The sequence below is a fragment of the Pelobates fuscus genome, chromosome 3 (assembly GCF_036172605.1).
Source record: "Pelobates fuscus isolate aPelFus1 chromosome 3, aPelFus1.pri, whole genome shotgun sequence".
Taxonomy (NCBI): Eukaryota; Metazoa; Chordata; class Amphibia; order Anura; family Pelobatidae; genus Pelobates; species Pelobates fuscus.
In genome coordinates this window covers 73,503,476-73,525,577 of record NC_086319.1, presented here as the reverse complement: position 1 = coordinate 73,525,577, position 22,102 = coordinate 73,503,476, and the positions used below count along the sequence as shown (strand labels likewise).

The window sequence follows — 22,102 nt, the reverse complement described above, 5'->3', positions numbered from 1 at the left end:
GTGTGCATAAGTGTACTAAGGGCCTTGTAATTGGAACCCAGTTACTTTAAAATCTTGCATGGTTTAAAGACAGTATAGTGATACGTACACTGATTATTTTCAGGATTTTCATCAAACAATGATCGTGTGCCATTTTATGTTGATAGTATTCCCCCTCAGTGTCACGTTTCACACAGCTTGGAGGGTTCTTCGCTAAGCTTCGATTTTTAGTAATCTGAATTCCAATTGGCAAAATCAAGGCTCAAATATACCAGAGCGGTCACTATATCTTTTCTAATTTATTTTGCCATTCAGTGATATATTTGCTACAAATTGGAGTTTACTGAGTAAACCCCAGGATTTATCTATGGTGACATCATTCCAGAGGTGTATGTGGTTAATTGATTTGCAATTGGAATAGAACCATACGTATCAGAAACAGCCACAAAACACCGCCTCAATGAGTAACACATGTCCCAAACAATCCTGAGACAGCACCTCAAGAAGCGATGAAAACAAGGGAAAGAACGGGTACATTTATAGATTCAATAGCTTTTATTCCCTGGTCGGAAAAGGTTGGTAAAGGCTTTGATGAGCTATAATATTGACAATTCTAGGACTGTAAATAAAATCCCTTGGAGCCACTAGAATGACTAGATCATATCGGTCAGATAACAGTCTTCATGTCTTGCCCTATGCAGCTACAAGTATTTTCAATAATGATATGGCATTTATTTCAACAATGGGATTAGATTTAATGTCATTTACATCTCTTCCATGAAAAGAGTGTCCCATGAACAAACAGCAGCTTCCTATTCACTAACAGACAGTAACCCATCACACCACTAAACAAAGCTTTCCATTTCGCTACTAAATAACAGCTTTCTATCTTACCATTAAATATCAGCTTCCCATTCCACCAACGCTTTCCATTCCACCATGAAATACGTTTCTAATTCCACCACTAAATATCAGCTTTCATCTCCAGTACAGCTCTTCACCTGACATCTAAATCACTTTTTTCCTGCACGATTATCTAAAAGTGGATTTATTTATCTTTACTTACGCTGATCACACCTGAGCCCACCGTATCCTGACAAGCACAAGCATATTCCATCCCCCGTGATTCCACTGTTGCAGACTCCATGTAGACAATCGCATTCTGTAATGTGACACATTAGAAATCAAATACAAAAAAGAAGGTTTTTGTTTTTTACATTTACAATATGCTGTTTGATTTGCACCTCCGAGTGTTCACTAATGTTCGAATTTGAATTTGCATTGTTTCTGGGGGAAAGTGGGAATAACATCTACATAGAAATCAGTGCCTTCTCAAAGGGACATTGTAGTCATCAAAACAACTTTAGCTTAAAGGACCACTGCACACTTCCAAACCCCCCACCAAAAAAAACACAGTTTAATAGATATACTGTCAATTAATATTTTCATGTTTGTATTCATTGTGAATATAGTTTCAAATAGCTAACAAAACCTGCAGCTCTTATGACTGACGCCTTTGTGTGCCCCCCTTTCATTCTCTTCTCATTGAGAAGACTCTGACTTGGTCCCCACGTGCACGCGCTCAGAGGAGCTAACGGAAGTAGGAAGGAATCCTCCCTGGCTGGCTGTTTGATTGACAGCCAGGGGGGAGTTCCCTGGTTAATTGATAAAAGTGCAGATTTTTCATAGAAATCAGCACTTTTATATACTGGGGTTAAATGAGGATACTCCTCACCCATAAAGCACTTCAGCAAGCTGAAGTGCTTTTGGGTTGTGGAGTGGTCCTTTAATGAAGCAGTTTTGGTGTATAGATCATGTCTCAATTCTCTGAAATGTAGGAGTTGAACCACTTTTGTTGTTTGTTTACACAGCTCTAGCCACACCTCCCCTGGTTGTGACTGACACAGCCTGTATGAAGAAAAATTGGTTAATTTTCAACCAGATATTAACTTTCCTATTCTTAATTTATTTCTCCTGCTCTGTATTTTGAACTTTAATCACACACAGCAGGCTCCTGGAAGCTCTAGCGAGCTTTTAACAGAGCAGGAGATAGAAAATTCTAGATTAAACAGAATTTGCAATAAAGGAAGTTTAAATAATATATGACTCTTTACAGGAAGTGTTTAAGAAGGCACATGCCGGGCGGTGTGACTAGGGCTGCCTAAGCAAACTGATTTGACTCATAAATGGCAGAGAATTGAGCAGTAAGACTGCAGGAGCATGGTCTATACACCAAATCTTTTTTTATTAAAGTTGATTTGGTGACTATAGTGTTCCTTTAAGTATGTTATATAATGATGAAATGGATACAACCTATAGGTCATGAATGCTATAAATGTTGTAGACAGATGTTGGTATATGTCAAGTATACCTTGATAACTTTGGCACCCAGAATGTTTGGGAACTATTCCCGTACACAATGCATTTTGCAAGATCTGTTCTTATGTGTGTAGCCATTGCTGGTACATATTTAATAGTGCCCATTTAATAGCATCTACAGCTTTTCTTTTCATAAAACAAGACCATCAAACGTCATTGCCCTACATGTAATAAAAACAAAAATACATGATGTACCAGAGCTGCAGTCTGTTCCATACAATGTATCTTCAGCACATGTCTCACAGGCCGTTCCACCAAATCCTGCCTAAAATTAGGAAAAAAAGAGATTAAAAAATATACAATTAACTCAGAGTTAGTAAAAATAAAATAGCAAATTAAATATTATTTATCTGCAAATTACTATAATATACGTAGAATAAAAGTGTATCCTTTTATTGTTTTCTTGACGTTCCTGTGCTATAAATCCAGTGTATGTATGTAATCACCTTATTCCCAGGTAATACAGAGGCCTCCACAATTAACACATACCTGCATACTTGCGATTGATGGATGCCAGTTACATCATTTGGGAATGGGATTCATTTTAGAGGTGGCAGAGATAAGTTGCTAGTATTTACTTTTAGCTACAGATTAGGATGAACTTTATTATGAAAATTTACAGACAGAAAAGACCAAAGCAGAAAAAGAACAGCTTTTCCCATCTTTGCACTCTTAAATTATATCTCAACCCTACCTGGTATTTCCCATGTTCTAGTCTGTATCTCACCAACCACTTATATATGGTGTTCCTCTTCTCCCTCCCCAGTTAGCTTTCACGTTTCTGACTTTTTCGAGTATAAGCATTCCATGTTATAATGATATGTAGCATACCTTATTCACAGAATATAATCCAATGTATAATGATAGGATAAAGAATATATTAGCGTGCTATCTGTCCTTAGATAGTCAGATTTAACAGGTAACACAGTATCCACTAACAGATAATCACAGTAAACAAGCTAGGTCAAGCAAACCAGAGATGGTATTATACAAGCTAACCAAGAAAAAACAGATTTAATGTATTAGTCTTGGCCCATTAGGCTCACCCCTTCAGCGAGTTATTATACAAATGTTATTAACAAGGTTGGATTACAACCAAACCCTTTAAGGAGGTCTTCAGATTTTAGTTTTACCAAGCTCCTCAAAATTTAGAAATAGGCAAATAATACAATATTTTATAATTTTTTAATATGCTATTATTTCACCATTAAAAAGACCTTCATCAAACATCACACACTGAACTAGGACGGAGGTTTACAGCTGCAGTTTCTACGTTAGACAGAAGTTAGGCAGAATGTATGGAGATTTTTGCTTTTTCTTACCTTACATGAACAGGTCCCATTGCCCTGCATCCCGTCAGAACATATACCTCTGTTGTTGCAAGGTGCCGAAGCTCCTCCTGGGCATTCTACAAATATAGAATCAAAAAAACGTGATTTATTTACGTGGTAGGCTACTAAGCACTGACATATCTCGTACCGAAAATTACTGAGCCATATTCTCAGTGTTTTAGTAAATGACTTGTGGACCCAACAAAACTACATTTATAATGATATATTCCAATGGTGAAAATCAGTCTTTAAAAGAAGAACTAAAGTCATGCAGGCCATTTGATCTCAATGACTTTTTATGCCAGTAAATAGGCTAGATCTAAATGGCCCAATGTCTAATCCTAAGAAATGTGTTAATATAAAATGCTGCATGTTATATTTGTATTTATGATTTTACTCTTTGTGTTCTCAGTTTTTATCTTTTATATAATGAACTCTGAAGATATGTGTATAAGACCATGTCATACATGGTATAGAAGCTGGTTTTTAATCACATCGACACATACTGCACAAAATAATTCTCAAAGGAACATCACTTAAAATGCACATAAAATTACACTCTACTTTCCAAACAAAAAAAATAAATAAAAATCCCAGTTTAGCAGATATACCCCAAATGAAAACATGCATGCATTTAATTATTCTGGGAGGAAGCAAGTATTTTAGGAGATTTTTAACAGAAATGTTTTAATATTTTGTATGCAACATTTTTCTAAGTTACTGAGTTACTCAGAAGTGAAAATAGCCACGTGTGCTTTGTATATTGAGAATAAGCAATAACGGTGCTGACATGTAGAGAGTTGACCTCTTGGTCTTTTCATCTGCTATCAGTTCTTTCATTTGTTTTGACAATTCACGTGAAAGTGCTTATATGGAAATTTTTTCATGTGAGAAATGGAGAAAGGAGAAAGCCATTGTTCTTTCGGCCCTTGGGGACAGGACATGCAATTCTATCTGAAAGGAATAGTTGTAAAAAAATTTCAAAAAAAGGACACATTTCCTTTATTGCTTATCCTGAAAAGAAGCTAAACAATCTCCCATTAAAAGAAAAAATATTTTTATGACCCCAAAATGGCGGGAAAACCTACAGAGACTGAGATATTTCAGATTATTTTATTGTTATTATTGTTTTTAATGTATACATTGCATTAATTTTTTTATGGACAGGAGATATATATATATATATATATATATATATATATATATATATATATATATATATATATATATATATATATATATATATATACACACACATACCAATAGAGTTGTAGTGGGGGAAAAAAGTGTGGATGAAAACTCCTTCCACCTGAAGTAAGTGGATAGTTAATACATTTCTAAACACAAATGTATAAACCAGTCAAGCCATAAGACTTGCTTTTCCCACAGAAATCTCACTGTAACAGTGCTCTCATTACTGCAAGGGATCCTGGGTAGGCATATGCAAATGAGCTCAATGTAGGTAAATTCTACATTTGGGCTGCAAAAACCCCAATTTCTTTGTAACAGGTACATTTACATATGTTTAACTATTCATTGCTACATTTCAGCATCCTTAAATGTGATCACCAACAATAAAGCATTCACTTGCTACGTTTCCTATCTTTTTGAGGAAGCACAGATGATACTGTTGAGCCTACTTTGTCATCACCAAAACAGGATCCATACATGTTCTAATCATTCAATTTGTTCCAACACAGGAAGTTACTGACTTCCACTAGTGTGTTTATAAAGCCGTTCTTTTGCGCTAAAGATAAGGAGAGAGATGTGATGGCAAAACAAAACATACATAGCTTTATGATCACAAGAAGTCTTAAACTACTTAGTCAGCAACAGTAACTTTTAGATGATTTTGAGTTCCGAACGACTTTAACCCCTTAAGGACACAGGACATGTGTGACATGTCATGATTCCCTTTTATTCCAGAAGTTTGGTCTTTAAGGGGTTAATTTAAGTTGGCAGAAGTTATAATTGTAATAAAATGTAAACTTAACAAGTTTATAGGCCACTATACTAACATATCTTTCTCCCACATACTGGCTCTTTGTAGTTTTGTCTACTTTTTCTCAGTCCTGTTGCTATTCACTAAAATGCCTGTTGATATGGTTAGCGCGTAGTGTATGTTTATGGACTAGAAAATGTAACAAGTAGCGTTACAAACTGCCACTACTAAAAGCCAGTTGCTATGTAGAGGCTAACGGCTTCCATTACATAGCCTCTACTTAGTGACTCTTGCTTCTACTTTGGCCTGGGGTAAAGGAGAGAAAGACAGTTAAAGGGACACTATCGTCACCAGAACAACTACAGCTTATTGTATTTGTTCTGGTGAGTAGAACCATTTCCTTCAGGCTTATTGCACTAACACTGTATTTTCAGAAAAATCGCAGTGTTTACATTACAGCCTAGGGATACCTCCACTGGCCACTCCTCAGATGACTGCTAGAGGTGCTTCCTAGGGCAGTGCTGCACAGTGAGCAACACTGCCATTCAGTGTCTTCACCCTCTGTATGCAGACACTGAAGTTTCTTCATAGAGATGCATTGATTCAATGCAACTCTATGAGGAGATACTGATTGGCCAGGGCAGTGTTTTATACTTGCTGGCTCTGCCACTGATATTCCTCCTTGACAGTCTCAGCCAATCCTATGTGAAAGTATTGTGATTGGCTCAGAGAATCACTTCTGATGATGTCAGCCAAGCAGGCAGATCAGGGGCAGAGGCAGTAGCTGCATATTTGAATACAAATAAGATTTTAATATATTTAGGGAGGCAAGGGAAGGAGAGGGTGCAGGGAAGGGGAGGGGTGGTGGGGGCTAGATGATGTTTTAACACTATAGGGTCAGGAATACATGTTTGTGTTCCTGACCCTATAGTTTTCCTTTAAATCCCTAAACACCCTATATGTGTTAACTTAATGGCATCACTGAAAACGTAAAGCACATATCAGAGCATATTAAAACATATCAAAGAAAGGAACATATAGATAAACAGGCCAAACACCTACAAAAAAAGAAAAATGTTTTATAAGTGCCTTTAAATGAACAACTCCAATAGCAGAATAAAACATCAAACGTTACATAGATATGTATCTAGCATATCATATTTACAGGATAATACATTATATACACTGTTGCTATTTGCTGCTGAACATTATATTATTTATAATAACTGAAATATAGTTATCAGTATTTCTAGACTAAAAAAAAATGGTACTGAAAGGAACCTGAGGTCTCCTGTCAAAAAAGATTTAGGTTAGTTGATAGCTAGAGATATCACAGCATCATTAGTGTTCACTAACAAAACATCCATAGCTCATATTATTATTATTTGTGAAAATCCAACACACTCCACAGAAATATATATACATATCATGATAACAAAGGTATCCATATAGATCACAAAGATTGACAAAATAAATGAAGGTAACAAGACAAATCTCAAATGAAGACCTGTGGTCAAGCAGAATTTTCTGGATGTAGAGGACATAATCCCTTAGAGCTTCAACAGTGGTTAGAGTGGTATCAACAGGTTGCTGTGCACGTGTACTACAAAGGAGAATGGAAAGCACTTGCAAAGACGGAATCATTGGACTGTCAGAATGGCTAGTGGTGGCAGAGACGATGGTGGCTTTGGTGGCATGATGGCTGATGATTGTGGCTGTAATGATGAGAGGGTAGAATGTGTGATTTATATTGGCTCCATTCTAAAAGTGGACATGGACAACTCTTTGATCCAGTTGTCAACCTGCTCCTCAAGCAACTACAATACTTCTCACATGGGTAAAGATGGGCTCTAAATGCGGAACAGTGGGAAATAAGGGGCAGATCTGAAGGCAAAAGGCAAAATCTATTCCAAGGTCTAAAGCCCAGGTGACAAGTTCAAATACGGAAAACAGGCAAGATGTCAAAGATCTAAAAAGGCAGTTGGTCCAAAGCAAATAAACACAGGATCAATTCCAAAATACACAGTCAGGGGACGAAAGCCAAAGGTCATAACAGGAATACAGCGTATAATTAAACTGGAAACACACTAACTGAGAGCACAGAATGACTGAGCAACTTGCTCAGGTTATGTTGTGCATTTGAAGTGAGCACCTGTTTAGGCTACACATCCAGCTGGCTTTTTAAGACATTTCCCAATGTCTGAGAGCAGTTTCGAATCCTGTCACCGTGAGATGACCAGGAATCTGTCGGACACCCCACTCCTCCCAGGGAAGTATACCGCCTTGTGAGACATCTGATTCCTCCTGCTCTGATCAGCCCTACATTCCCACTGGTGCCCTGCTTCGTCCTTAGGCAGACAGTGTTGGAGCCTAGAGAATGTAAGTGTAAGCCTGACAATACTTGAGATTTCTCACCAAAAGGGATCTGTGTTTCCCTAAAAGGTTGGGGTATGAAGCAAAACAGAGTAATTTATGAACAAAATGTCCAACAGCTGGGATGGTGTTGCCTGTGGTGTGTGAAGATGTTGCTGATACAGGTTGGCTACAATGATACCAAGGCACATCTGACATTGCTGGAACATGATAGATTAATTTGTAGGCTGTATGCCTTTGTATCGACAGGTCCTGTGTCTAGCTGAACTCCCAGGCCAGCATTTGCTTTACAAAACAGTCCTCATAAAGGGGGCTTAATATTACTGTCTGGTTTGAACGCAATACGCATTGAGTTTATATAGGTTGATGACCCCAGCTGGCGATCACTGACAGACAGTGTAAATGATGAGAGTGTTACAAGTAGCAAAACACTTCGTCCTTTCTCTTACATATACATTTTAAAATGGTAAATTAAAAGAAAATCACAACTGATTAAAATAAAAAAATTGTTAAAATATGTTGGGTTACAGTAGTTCTACTTTATGAACTCTGTATTACCATTCCTCTCAACAGTCTTGATTTCTGTGGGACAGACCCTAGTTTATGGTCTTGGCTCACCATCTGACTATGTTCCCCAAAAAGCGTAGCACTAGCACATGAGAAGACGTGCTCCCACTGCACTCCATGGGCTGGCCTGGGTGATTGGCAGGCAGCCTAGTGTACATTCACGATAGGCTGATGTACATATTTTTTGGGTGAGTCCACTCCCTTCCAAGTCAGGTCTAGCCTTTTAGGCAGCACCAGTTACACAAGTAAGGTCAGTAGCCCACCGCATTTAACCACCCCCAATCTTGCTTTATGGGACGCTGATGTTAGCTGGTATTAAACCAGTGTGTTGTATGTATGAGTTGTAAAAGGTAATAAACCTAATTTCTCAATGATCATAAGACCTTTTGATTATGACCATCTGTGATGTGGTCCACAGAAAAACACAATTTTAATTCAAATACAAGTATCCTACATTACGTGCCAAATCATTATGAAATCTTAAATGTTTGTGATCATTTAGTTGGCGCAAAGAGCACACAGAGCTTGTTGGCCTGTCATCATTTTTTGGCAAAAATGGTGATAGGAGCTGCACTCAATCCCAGCAGCCACCCGGTGCTCCGGAGTAGGACTAGCAATCCCACAACGACAAAGCAGCACAAGAAATTCTCCAGGCACTCAAGGTGTTAAAGCTGCAGGCAGTTTTAGTAGAACAAAAGGGACAGCAACGTTTTGACCTGCTAAGAGGTCTTTGTCAAGTTTGACTCTTAGCAGGTCGAAACGTTGTTGCTCCTTTTGTTCTATTAAAAACTGCCTGCGGCTTTAACACCTTGAGTGCCTGGAGAATTTCTTGTGCTGATTTGTCATCCATTTTTTGTCTCAATTATTCTTCATTTCATTAAGCAAATTAATTGCTGTGTCACAAAGATGCTAACACTAAATAAGATGCATGCTTTTCAATGATGACCACTGGATTTTTGAACTCTAAGAAGGACTTTTTGAATATGAAGATGTTTGCAGCAGCTATACTTTTGCTTAGAAAGAAGAAACCTGGGGGTGGGGGGCTGAGTGCAGCTGTGAACAGTTGTGGTTGTGACAGTGTGTTTGAATGTATTCCTGTGAACGGAATGAATGACAAACTAATAGGAGAATGCTTGCCAAGAAAAGTACTCAAGGTAAGCCCACCTGGGTGCAAGAGTTAGCATGGTCGGTATAATATATATATAATTTATATTACTTGATTAGGTTTGTCCTACTTTTATTTTTTAGTTATGCTTGTAGCTGGAATGTAACCGGGAGGGGATAGCCAGATGAAGTGTGTGTCCATTGATAACTGGGATAGGAGGTTTTGTGGTTAAATTGTTTAGATCATCAGACTTGTCCATCTGTTAATTGTTATTATGTCAAATGTGTGTAGATTATGTTTACATTTAACATTGAGTTGAAAAAATGTATAGCCAATGAAATGTATCAATTTTGTCATCTTGTATAGCCATTTTAAAGACAAACATATGATTTGACATGTGTGGATTAAGTGAAATTAATTACTGAAAACTACTGAGCTGAGAGTGAGACATATTTTTACAATAACATTTTTGTATTTTAGTCTGGAAAGAATTTTCTTCATTTTTGAATCTTATTAAATAATGTCAAATTTAATAAAATGTAATAAAAATATTATTGAATTTCACACTGAGGTGTCTATATTCTCAGCCATTTTTGTACGTTTTTTTTTTTTTTAATTCCTTATTTTTGCACACGATAGGCAAGGCAAGAACAATACAACTTGAAGGCTTGCGCAGAAGCCAAAATACAAAAGAGCAGTCTTATAAACACAATAATTGGCATCAGCCCATATGAAAAGCCACTTTATAAATTCTATACAACTTGCCCCCCATCGAGGATTTTTTGTTTTTATATAGCTACATTATCTAAATTCTCTATTGTTGTACACGATAGGCATAGCAGGAGTAATACAACTGTGTGGCTTGCGCAGAAGCCAAAATGCTAGAGATCAGAGTTAAATACATAAAATTCGATATCGGCCCAGAAGACAAGCCTCTTTATGAAGTCTATTCCACCTGCCTCCCATCGAGGATTTTGTAAGTTTTAATCAGGCTATGTATCCTAAAGAGAAGCCCTAACTCTATCCATGTGAGGCTGTACTTCAGGCATCCTCAATTCTCCGTCAGTATACTCATGCCTGAGTGAGGAAATTAAATAATGATAACATAGACTGAGACATAGAGACATATTAGGAATACCCTTGTAAACCAAGGGTTTAGTTTTGTACGTGTTTAACACCTTAAAGCCGTTAGGGCCTACTATGCCAACCTATAAAAGCAGGGCTTTAACATCGTTAGGGCAACATAGTATGCCCTAACGATCAAACTCTGCAGGAGAGCCGCCGTACATATCTTCTGCAGTGATCCCAAACAGGAGAAGGCCTGACAACCCAAGCAGTCCTCCACTGGCAAATCCGGCCCTTCCGGGCCATGTGATCATGTTGACATGACCGCATCGGACATATAATTTTTTTTATATATATATATATATATATACACGAGGATTTAAAATATACAGTGGTTCACATAGAACATGAAATAACAAACTCTATATAACATCCTATGCTAATCCCTAAATATCATTTTGACAACCATATAATATTTTGGACCATGCAATATTGACTCATTCTTGACACAGTAAACTTATCTTATTAGAGGTTTATTTATCCAGACATTAAATACACTCATGTAAAATCAATACTGGTTTGGGGGGTGTAGAACTTACCCATACAGTCTGGTCCCCAATACCCGGGACAACACAGAGCCTGAGTTTTTCTCATTATACATGTATGTCGGCAACCAGGGAGAGATATAGCATAGTCCCTTATTTCCAGAGTGTATCTAGACGGAATCACAAAGTGAGTACATTATTATATGGTATAAGCGATCTAGAAAAAAGTTAAAATGTAGAATAACTGCCATGGACTCCAAACATACATAAATCTCAAAGAAACCGTAAAACAGGATGCACTCCTTGTCTATAATAGTTTTTAATAATAATTTGCTATTTTTATAGTGCTTTTCTCCCTGTGAGACTCAAAGCACTTTACAAGTATACAAACATAAAGACATAAAAGTTAGGAGTTTCTGAAGGTCAGCTGAGTCGACTGAATGCCTGATGGAAGAGGTGGGTCTTTAGCTTTTTTAAAAAAAAAAGTCTGTAAGGACGGTGCCTCTCTGATTGCGCACAGTAAAGTGTTCCAGAAGGTAGGGTCAGCGTGGCTGAATGCCCTGGAACCCGAGCAATCTAGTAAGTGATTGAGCCTTCCCACACTCAAAATAAATCAGAAAAATATCAGGGACACCTTAGTTAATTCTGGCATGGATCCCTCTCCTCTAAAACACAAACAGGGTATTTTACTACTGTGAGATTTATTGGGAATTCAAAGGGAATTTCAAATTCAAGGCCAGAACTGTAAAAATTCTTCAAGCTAGTTATGCTTCCAGTTGAGCTATTTTGGCCTTATATATGAAATTGACTTTAAATTCCCTTGGAATTCCTGACAATATTCCCTTTAGTGAATAACCCTGCTTAATTTGTGTATTGTCCATTATAACGTATATTTCCATGTCCTAATTGCGGGTCTTGGATTTTGCTAACTCAGGGGTGTGTGTGGTTAGGTGGGCAGTTCGGAGACATATTATTTCACTTACTTATAACAATTTAGTAACCAAAATGTAATTTAGAACAGGTATAGTGTATCTACACAGCCTGATTTTAAACACATTTGTTTAACCCCTTAAGGAGCAAACTTCTGAAATGAAAGGGAATCATGACATGTCACACATGTCATGTGTCCTTAAGGGGTTAAAGACACATTACTGTGAGTATTACTGTGGTGGAGCTCTGTTATACACTCAGACACACCAAGAATATGGAGCTCCTAGGAAAGAGGGACATTAAGACATAAAAGGGACAGAGGGATTTGGGCCCAATATAGGGCCTGTCCCTCCCAAATATGGACAGTTGGTAGTATGTTAGTAGTTGGTAGTATGCAGCCTGCATAATAAGAGATTAACAAGAGTTTATACCATGTCAAAACCCTCAATAACGGGCATGTGATCTTCTTCTACATTGCAATATGACAAGGGAATTGTAAATTTTTACACCAAAAAAGAGAAATTGAAAAACAAACGCTGTATAGTGGGCAGGTGCACAGACCACGCAACGCTGTTGGAAGAGAATCGTGACTAACAGGATATATCTATTTCCCTAAAAGTCGCCAAGTACAAACCCTAACTTCCTTTTCTTTCTGTCTCTTAATTTCCAGCAAATAAAACAATGAAAAAAAATACAAATTAATAAATACATCTGCTGGGACATAATGTCTTTAATGTACTCCCCTATTTGTTTTCTATTCAATAGTATTTTTCCTGGCAAAGAAATACCCTTTTACATTCATCCTCAACTTTCTCAGGGTTATAAATGAATATTCAGGAATTCAAAATTAATGCTACCTCTTTAGCCTACAATAGCAAATTGGTCTAAAATGTTAAATTAATTTAGAATTTGTGACAATTCACAGATGGCCTGTGATTTCAGAGATATAATAATCATCTCTATGTTTAAAGTAACTTTAAGATTGTTTTTGAAAGTCTAATTACCTGCAATCGCGTATTCCACTTCCGTTGCTGATTTTTAGGAAACCTTCATTACAATCTACTTGAGAGTTTACTGCACAAGAGCGACACTCCGTGTGTGATGAAAGAAAAATGCTTCTATCACATTTGTTACTAGCCTGTAAAAATTGACAATAAGAAAAAGAAAATCAAAACAAGCAAAACAGTTGAAACATTTAAAAAAAAATCCATGTAAAATGATTCCCGCTTTCAAAGCAAAAAGGAATCAATATGTGAGATTTTAAATCTATATATTGCTTTAAAATATGTGTGTTAATGTGGTGCATAAGTGGTAGGACCAGAGACCACTTTGTACAAAGGTCAAAGCATATTCCAATTTTGTAATGTGGAGGGACACAAATCTTTCCAAAAGTCTAGGTTGGGGGATGGGATGCCTTCATATTAACAACATACAATAGCTATATCTGTGGAATTTTAAGGATGATAGGACCAAAGAAACACATTTTAGGACAATCTCCAGCCAGCCAAGTGTGTGATCAGTAGATACATACTACTTTATATTAGACTTGTGCATTGCTTTGCAAAGGAACTGCAATTTGCATGAATTTGGGGTGATCGGCGGGTGAGCTGAATTTTGTAACTCCAAAGCACCAAATGGACATATTATGGAATGAGTAATGTCTCCCCTATCTAGTTTTGGTGGTGGCAATGAATCTAGTGAAGAAACTGCAGGCATAGTTTCTTTATCTTTGGCCCAGGAGGAACTCAACTATGAACAAGAAGAATTACAAGGGGAGAGTCTGGAAAGGACAGGCAGCATTATATTAGAATTTCTTTCAGCTAGTGTGCACTCTTTTGCTTCTGCATCTTTTCCACCTTGGCTATGTCCATCTATATCTGCTTTTGAATTGCCTCGTCTAATTGACACATTTGTAGTATCATTTGCAACCAAGACCACAAGTAGCTCACCCACTATTCCTATTCTTCTTACTATGCACCACCACAAAATCTATTGTCACTACCACGAGAGAGAGAAAGAAGGAAGCAAAGAAATAAATTCCTTTTGCTTTGCTACTCTCTCTCTTGCCAAAGTACCTCTTACACCATCTTTGATTCATATTCTCTGATTTAGAACTATTTTACTGGCTTTACTGACATGGTATTTTTTTTTTTATTTCTAGTGAGATACAGATTATTTCATTTGCAGTGTGCCTCTGTGCCACTGCTTGTGCTTTGCAAATTGCAAGCTTCTTCCCTCAGTAATATACAGTGTGTGTAAAAAATAAATAAATAAGTACTTTAAAATGTGGTGACAATGGTGGTGTTGGTTGTAATGTTTTAAAATGCATTTCACTGCTATGTTTTCACCCTGTCTTGCATTGTGGCTAAATCTTCTACCTCCACAGAGTTGGTATAAACTGATACAGACCTTTGTTTTTCAAAATCTCAGTCATGGTACAGACTAGATGCTTAGGAAAGCTTTGTTCATCTCAGGGGTGAGTAGAACATTGATCGTTGTCTATTCGTTTTTTTCTTTCAGTTTTCGAAAAAGCCAATTTTTTTCAAACTAAAATGGCTCCTGCTGCTGCTGTAGCGTGAAGGGCTGTCCTTTGTAGTGGAATAAAATGGTGCCCTATAAGCTTCTAAAAATTGTGTCTGGGGAGATAGCAGGAGTAAATACACCAGAAGACACACTCAGACACGCAGGGTGCAACCACTCCAATGAAAGGCATTCGATAAAAGTGAGAGCAGTGTAATTTAATTTGAAAAAGGGAAATTTTCAAATAATGAGAAGAAAAAGAGAGTAGGTAACTGATGACCCACTCACCCATTCCATTTCTTCATTTTTTGAAAAATACATTTGTTTCAAATTAAATGACTTCTGCTATTGCTAGGGCACTGTTTTGTTTCTCCAAATTTGAATTATGGTCACTCATGCTGAGACTGGATGTGTAGGAAAGCTGTGTTCTTCTCTGGGTGGAAGGGGTAAGTGGGTCATCAATTGCCCACTGACTTTTTCCTTTATTTTTATTTTTTTTAACAATTCCCTTAAAACGATTCTTGCTGCTGCTCCCCCTTTTTTCATTAATACAGGATTGCAAAAAAGCAATCAATCATTATTATAAAACTAAGGCCTCAACTAAACATTCTAAATGATTCAATACTGATAGAAAAGCATTCCAAATGATGTATCTACAAACATTAGACTTTAACAACAGTGACTTCTGCAGAAAAATAATTTTAAAAGTTTTTCTCATATTATTGAATAATTTGGAAAGCTTATTAAATCGAGGTCTAATTTCTTTTTACTGCTGATCAGTCACAACATTAAAACCACCTGTCAAGTGAAAATAGGCAGCAAGTTAACAGTCAATTCTTGAATTTCATGTGTTGGAAGCAGCAGAAATGGGAAAGCAAAAAGATCTGAGTGACTGTGACGAAGACCAAATAATGATGGCTACACGACTGGGTCAGAGCGCCTCCAAAATGACAAGTGTTCTGGGTTGTTCCCGGAATGCAGTGGTTAGTATCCATCAAAAGTGGCGCAAGGAAGGACAACTAGTGAACCAGTGTCAGGGTCATTGGGGCCCAAGACTCATTGATGCATGTGAGGAGTGAAGGCTAGTCCGTTTGGTCCCATCACACAGAATAGCTACTGTAGGTCAACTTGCTGAAGAACGTAATGCTGACCATGACAGAAAGGTGTCAGTCTACCTAGAGATTGTTGCAGACCATGTACACCCCAGCATGCACACATTGCAATGGAGTTCCCTGATGGCAGTGGCCTCTTTCAGTAGGAAAGTTTGATCATGAAAGGTTTGAGGGACTTAATAAAGAGTTCAAGGTGTTACTTCGGCCTCTAAATTCCCAAGATCTCAATCCGATTGAGCCTTTGTGGGATGTGCTGGAACAACAAATCTGATCGATGGAGTTCCCCACCTCGCACCTTGCAGGAAATAAAGGATCTGCTGCTAATGTCCAAATACCACAGGACACGAACAGAGGTCTTGTGGAGTCCATGCTTCGATGTATCAGATCTGTTTTGCCAACATGAGGGAGACCTACACGATATTAGGCTGGTGGTTTTAATGTTGTGTCTGATCAGTTTATACAGATATAGTGCATATCTAATTTTGACAAATCAGAGTTGATATTGCAAACATGCCTGGTATGGCATAGCCATTAGTTTAGGAAACATTGTAGCACATTTTGCATTGCAGCACATAAATAGGCACCTTTTTTCCTGCTCTGTTGACTTGTCCAAATCTTTTTTATAATATACAATTTTGCAGCAAATAAAGTTTCTGATTAGAGAAGAAATGATCCACATGATTATATTAACAGCTGTGATTAGCGTCATTACGCATTTGCTAAACAGGTTAACTGTTTTTCAGTAGTACAATGTCAAGATACATAAGGTGCCACTTGCCATATGATTTAATTTCAGGATACCCAACAAACATGGACTGAAAATTAACCTATTCAGTGCTACAGCTGAGAGCAGCATGGTGCTTGCATTAAATAGCCAGGTGGTGGAGGAAAGGATGGAGGCCATTTACTAATTCCCTATTCAGTGTAAACTATCCTTCTACCTCTTCACACATGGGCTAAAGGTACGACTGCCAGTAGTCAATATTTGGGATCTAAGGGATTCCACATGGTTTCTTAAGTCTTTCCCTTATCAGGCTGCTTGGTTTTCTTTGGTTAACACTGGGGACCACAGACGTGTGACATTATTACTTTTTTCAAGGTTAATTTGCAGTGTTATGATTAAATACAATGAAAATGTTTCACTACTTCAGTAGTAACATGGTGTGGCCTTCGGGCATAAGAAATAGCAAAGCCAAAGTCCAACCAAGCACGCCGTGGTATGAAGGATCATTGCTTTCAAACAAATAGTTAAAAGTAGAAAGTCCACACGTTCAACGGGATGGAAACTTCAAAAAGGATTTACTGGGAACAATAACACAAAACAAATATATGACATTTGGGCCTAGAGCCTTAGTCATGAGTAAAGTAAAGTTAATTAATTTCATGTGCTATTTGTTTATGGCTACTACTGAATAAACAGCAGTTGAACATAACTTATTATTACAGTTATTTTATATTTTCTACAGATAAGATTTAGAGAGTTCCTGCCTAAATTATAAATTACCATTATGTTGGAGCCATATTGGAAATTGTGGCTATATCAGTCAAGTTGGAAAATATAATTAGTTTTTATATTTTTTACAAGTCACCTTGTTTAGTTTTTGAGATCAAGAATTGAAGAGGTAAATAAACATCATTCATAGCCAATAAGCTAGAGCAAGGGTCGGTAACCCATGGCACATGTGCCATACATGGAGTGCAGTATGCCTTTGCGTTGCCGTTGGTTACCATGGCAACTCTCTGTCTCACTGCAAAAGCGCCAGAACAGTGACAGAGGCAGTAGGGGTCTGCACCCAAGGTGCAGACAGCTGGATCCATACACTGGACCACCAGGGGTTAATTAATTTTAATGTCCCCTTCCTAATAAAAGGTAGGCAAGAAAGGGGGGTGCTAAAACGTTATAATAACATTACTAAGCTATATATAGACAATACATTTTTATTAAAGATCACCCCAACTTCCCTGCAAATACCTGTCCCACATACAGTCACACATACACAGCTTTGCAAACATTCCCCCACACAATACCATATACAACCCACATCACACATACCATAACTACAAGCAATACATACAAACATTTACCATCACAGGCATTCACACACATACATAACACAAAAGGCAGCCCACATAAACACAAACTATACTACAAATAGCTCATAATCACAGAACCCCAATGACAGCCTCCACCACACACACAAATAGTGCAATCAACCCACATACACACCCTAAACATCATAGACTACAGACAGTTTACACACATTCATAGCATAACCAGCCCACACACAATACCCAAAACAGTCTACATACATAAATATAATTTTATAGAAATTTCATATACGATTACCACAAACAACTAACAAACACATAACTCCAGAGGTAGCCAATAAACACATACACAATTCTGCAATCAGCCCACACACAACCCCACAAACATCCCACACAAATGCACACACAATCCCACCATATTTACTTGCAGTAATAAATCACTGAGGAGTTTATTCAGTAAACACCTATTAAACCCCTAAAAATCTAAATACCTGACTTGGAAGAAAAAGTTAGTTATAGTCACAACGTATGTGGGTTTTTTTTGCCAAATTTTGTAATTAAGTTTTAATTTTGCCTCAGTTTACTCTAAAAAAATAATGATAATAATAAAACTCTCTATAAATGCAATAATGATATAAAACCAATCTCACAATAATCTGCTTCTGAAAATTAAAGGAACACTTTAAGTTACAAAAAAAATATTGCAAAACAATTGCTGCAATCCACCAATCCAGTGCTTCTCGGTTTAAAATCCTCATGCGGTGACAGCGGTGTGCAACCATGTCGAATATGAAACCCTGTCAAAATTAAAGTTCTTAAGAAATAGCTCTAGTCTATCTGTCTGACATTTACATTGTCCGAGAAAAGGTGCAATATAATGGCTTCTATTTAATCAGCAAACATTTTAGTAGGATATGATCAATCTGCACTTCAACAAAATGCACACACATAGCCTAAAAATTCACTTAGGGATGCTAAAAACCTTAAAATGCAGAAACATTAAAAGAATCTGTTACTTATCTGAAAGTAACAGTCCCGCATTCCTTGTGAATAACTAGTGAAGGTGAGTAAAAAAACACAGTTGCCTCTACACAGTTCAACTTAGTCTCAGGCGCACTTATCCGCATTCAGGCAGCTACAGAAAAATGTTGTGCGAACGCATGTTCGCTGCCAGGGTCAATTTACATACCATGCCAGGGCAGGCAGGGCATATAAACTTTTCTAAAAATAAATAGCACAACAAATATTTAACTTTTAATAAGCTATTGCTTTTTGTAAACTGTGACAAATATGCTTTAATAATTAACCTCACATTTGGTGATTAGTTAAAGTGGTATGGTCATGTCTCTGTAGGTTGAATTGTCTCAACCCCTCACCCAAGTTAAAGCAACTGAATTGACACTTGAAGAACTTCCTTGTCTAGGATAACATCATCCAACCAATGGCCAGCTACAAGTGGCCCAGTAGGTATCCCTTATATTTGTTAAATCTATCTGTAAAATCTAGAAACAAACATATATACATTACTATGGTTGCTGTGGTAGCCGACAAAAAATGGTCCTTAAAACTAGCTCTGTATATTATGTGAGACTCCCTTTTAATGTTTAGGACTGCCCATTGTGAATAATGAAAGCGAAACTCTACATTATTTAGTTACTAAATGGAGAATTACAGTGAAATAAAAACCAAATTATTCACCAAAATAGCAAGCTGAATATTGGATTTTTCCCCAGTATAAATGTTTTGGTCTAAATTTTGCATTTTGGTAGTTCATCACAATATCTTTATATTTTACTTTAAACCATGTATAAATAGTTTAGCGATGAATTCGATCATCACCGGGGATATTTAAATTAGGGCCTAGATATTATGTTAAATAGCTCTGTATGAAATTTAAATATATTTAACATCTTTACTTGCACAAACCCCCAAAAATAGTCACAAGATATTTAAACATATGAATAATTCTGTTAAAGAAATACATAAGAAGCCCCTCAATATCAGGATAAAAGAATATAATTGAAAATTGTCTGTTGATTGTTAATAAATGGTTAAAATTGTATTTCATATTTGAATTGTACATCCTGATCAGACTATTTATTTAATCTGTAAGCTTCCAAAACAATTTGAAAAGAATACCCTATCCTTCATGCACCAAATAGTAAATTGTGGTGACTTGAAGACTAAATTGGTAAAATTTAAGCCAAACTTTGCCCAGCTGGAATGTTGCTACTTCGTAATAGTGTGCCAGCTCAATAATTTTATAATAAATACAGAAAATGTGTTTTTCAATCCAACGTATCTCAGTGTTTACCGAACAGTGATATATATATTTTCGGAGATATTTACAGATCAAAGCAAGCACCACATTGTATCGTACACAATTTTGTATCTTTTGCAAAACCATTGCCGATGAATACCAAACCGAAACTCTATAATGTGAATAGCTTAGAAATGCACGTATTGCTAGGTAAGGCTATTATTATCAACATTCACTTGCTACTGTTACAAGTCTTATCATATATAGCCAGCCCTTCTAACACAGCAACTATAGAAAAATAACATTTTAAGATATCAAAAGTTAAACATGCTCTAAACTCTTGTTTCTTACATATTTCATGATCCATGTAATTGTATAAATGCGTGTGTATGTGTGTGTTTATATAAGTGTGTGTATGTTGTTTGTGTATGTAGATTTTGTGTGAATATTTATATATGTACGTGTTTGTGTAAATATGTGTTTGAGTGTATGTATGTGTTTGTGTGTGTATATGTGTGTGTGCATATATGTGCATGTATTTGTCTGTGTATAATATGTTTGGGTTTTCTTACCAGACACTCCACTATACAAATTCCTAGGAGGCTCACAGACACCGCAAAGCAATAAATAAGTGATTTTTCCTTCATCTTGTGTTAAACTGGTTTCATGTGGATTGTGGTAACATGAAATGACCCCAAATGCTTATAATTTCACTGTGTTTGCAGTGGGTTTGTGGTCTCTTTAAATAGTTTTCTATACTTCTGTTCCACCTCTCTTTCCTGTAGAAACATAAGCCTGTGAAACTGGCCATCCACAGGAAATTCTGCTAGTCCTGACTGTATGATTGCAACGAACAAGGAATCCCTGCCAACTAAATGGCAGGATATCCTATCTAAGCTGCACTATGAAAGTGAAAAGCTGCTGACATCAATAAACTCTCTGAACGATATGTATATATATAAAAGTACATATGAGAAAAAAAAGTCAAGACAAAATAACAGCAATACAGCAATGCAATTATTTAAAACAATTATGGACTTAAAGGGATGTTCTAGCATGCTAGGCATCATAGTCACATTAGCTAACTAAAGTGATTACGGTGTCTGGAGTCTTCTGGCATTGCCTCACTGTATAGTATCTCCTCCATCAGTTTGACACTTTCTGATGAGCAGTCAGCTGAGTTGCCATCACTGGTATGAGATTATTATGGTTAATGCAAAGTGTAACTGCGTTAGCTATACTCTCCAGCAGGAGATAACAGGTACTGAACAACGGGATTGTGCAGGGGACTCCAGGAACTATAAACATGTCAATGAAATTATAATAATAACCATAAATTATGGTCAGGGCCGGTGCAAGGTTTTTGGCCATATTAGGTGTTTTTTTTAAAAGGTTATTCATTGCTAATGGTCATGATAATCAGATTGGTTTAAGTTATATTATTGCCAGTAGCCTTCAATTCAGAATTTGCTTTCATATTCTTTGGAGAGTGTCTGATCCAAAGACTACAAGCATGGGCATCCGAGGGAATTTTTCTAGGGTGGGGTGGGAGGGGGGAGGGCATAATTGAAATGACATAAATACTTGAACTCTTTTTGCAAGGCTGGACTGGGGATACAAAGCAGCCCTGGAAAAAATGGTATACCTTCCCCATAAGTCATTGTTGCATGTAGTATGTGTGTGTATATATATATAAAATCTCACTGACACAAGCCCACAAGAGCAAACAGACAATCTCATCGAAACACAAACTTATTGACATAAAAACACGAGCTCACTGGGGCGGAGCCTGGACGCCAAGCCGAGCGGACGCATCTGCCACGAGCTCCTGCTAGACGGGCCGCAAAAGCGGAGAAAAACGGCAAAGATATGGCACAACGACCCTTACAGGTGCACCACCCAAGCCGGGGATGCACCACCGATCAGGTGGACACTACCCCGAGGC

General features: G+C 37.2%; 1 protein-coding gene across 1 annotated transcript in view; it reads right to left on the bottom strand.

Moving 5' to 3' along the window:
• Positions 1–20,868, bottom strand: part of STAB2 (stabilin 2) — a 135,293-nt gene extending 114,425 nt beyond the window's left edge. The window contains exons 1-6 of the mRNA XM_063447208.1: positions 20,730–20,868; positions 13,221–13,354; positions 11,341–11,456; positions 3,681–3,766; positions 2,554–2,623; positions 1,046–1,141 (exon numbers count right to left, since the gene is read on the bottom strand). Coding sequence (XP_063303278.1) covers positions 1,046–1,141; positions 2,554–2,623; positions 3,681–3,766; positions 11,341–11,456; positions 13,221–13,354; positions 20,730–20,804 — 577 coding nt within the window. The 5' untranslated portion in view covers positions 20,805–20,868. The remainder of the gene's footprint in view (positions 1–1,045; positions 1,142–2,553; positions 2,624–3,680; positions 3,767–11,340; positions 11,457–13,220; positions 13,355–20,729) is intronic.
• Positions 20,869–22,102: the final 1,234 nt, after the last annotated feature.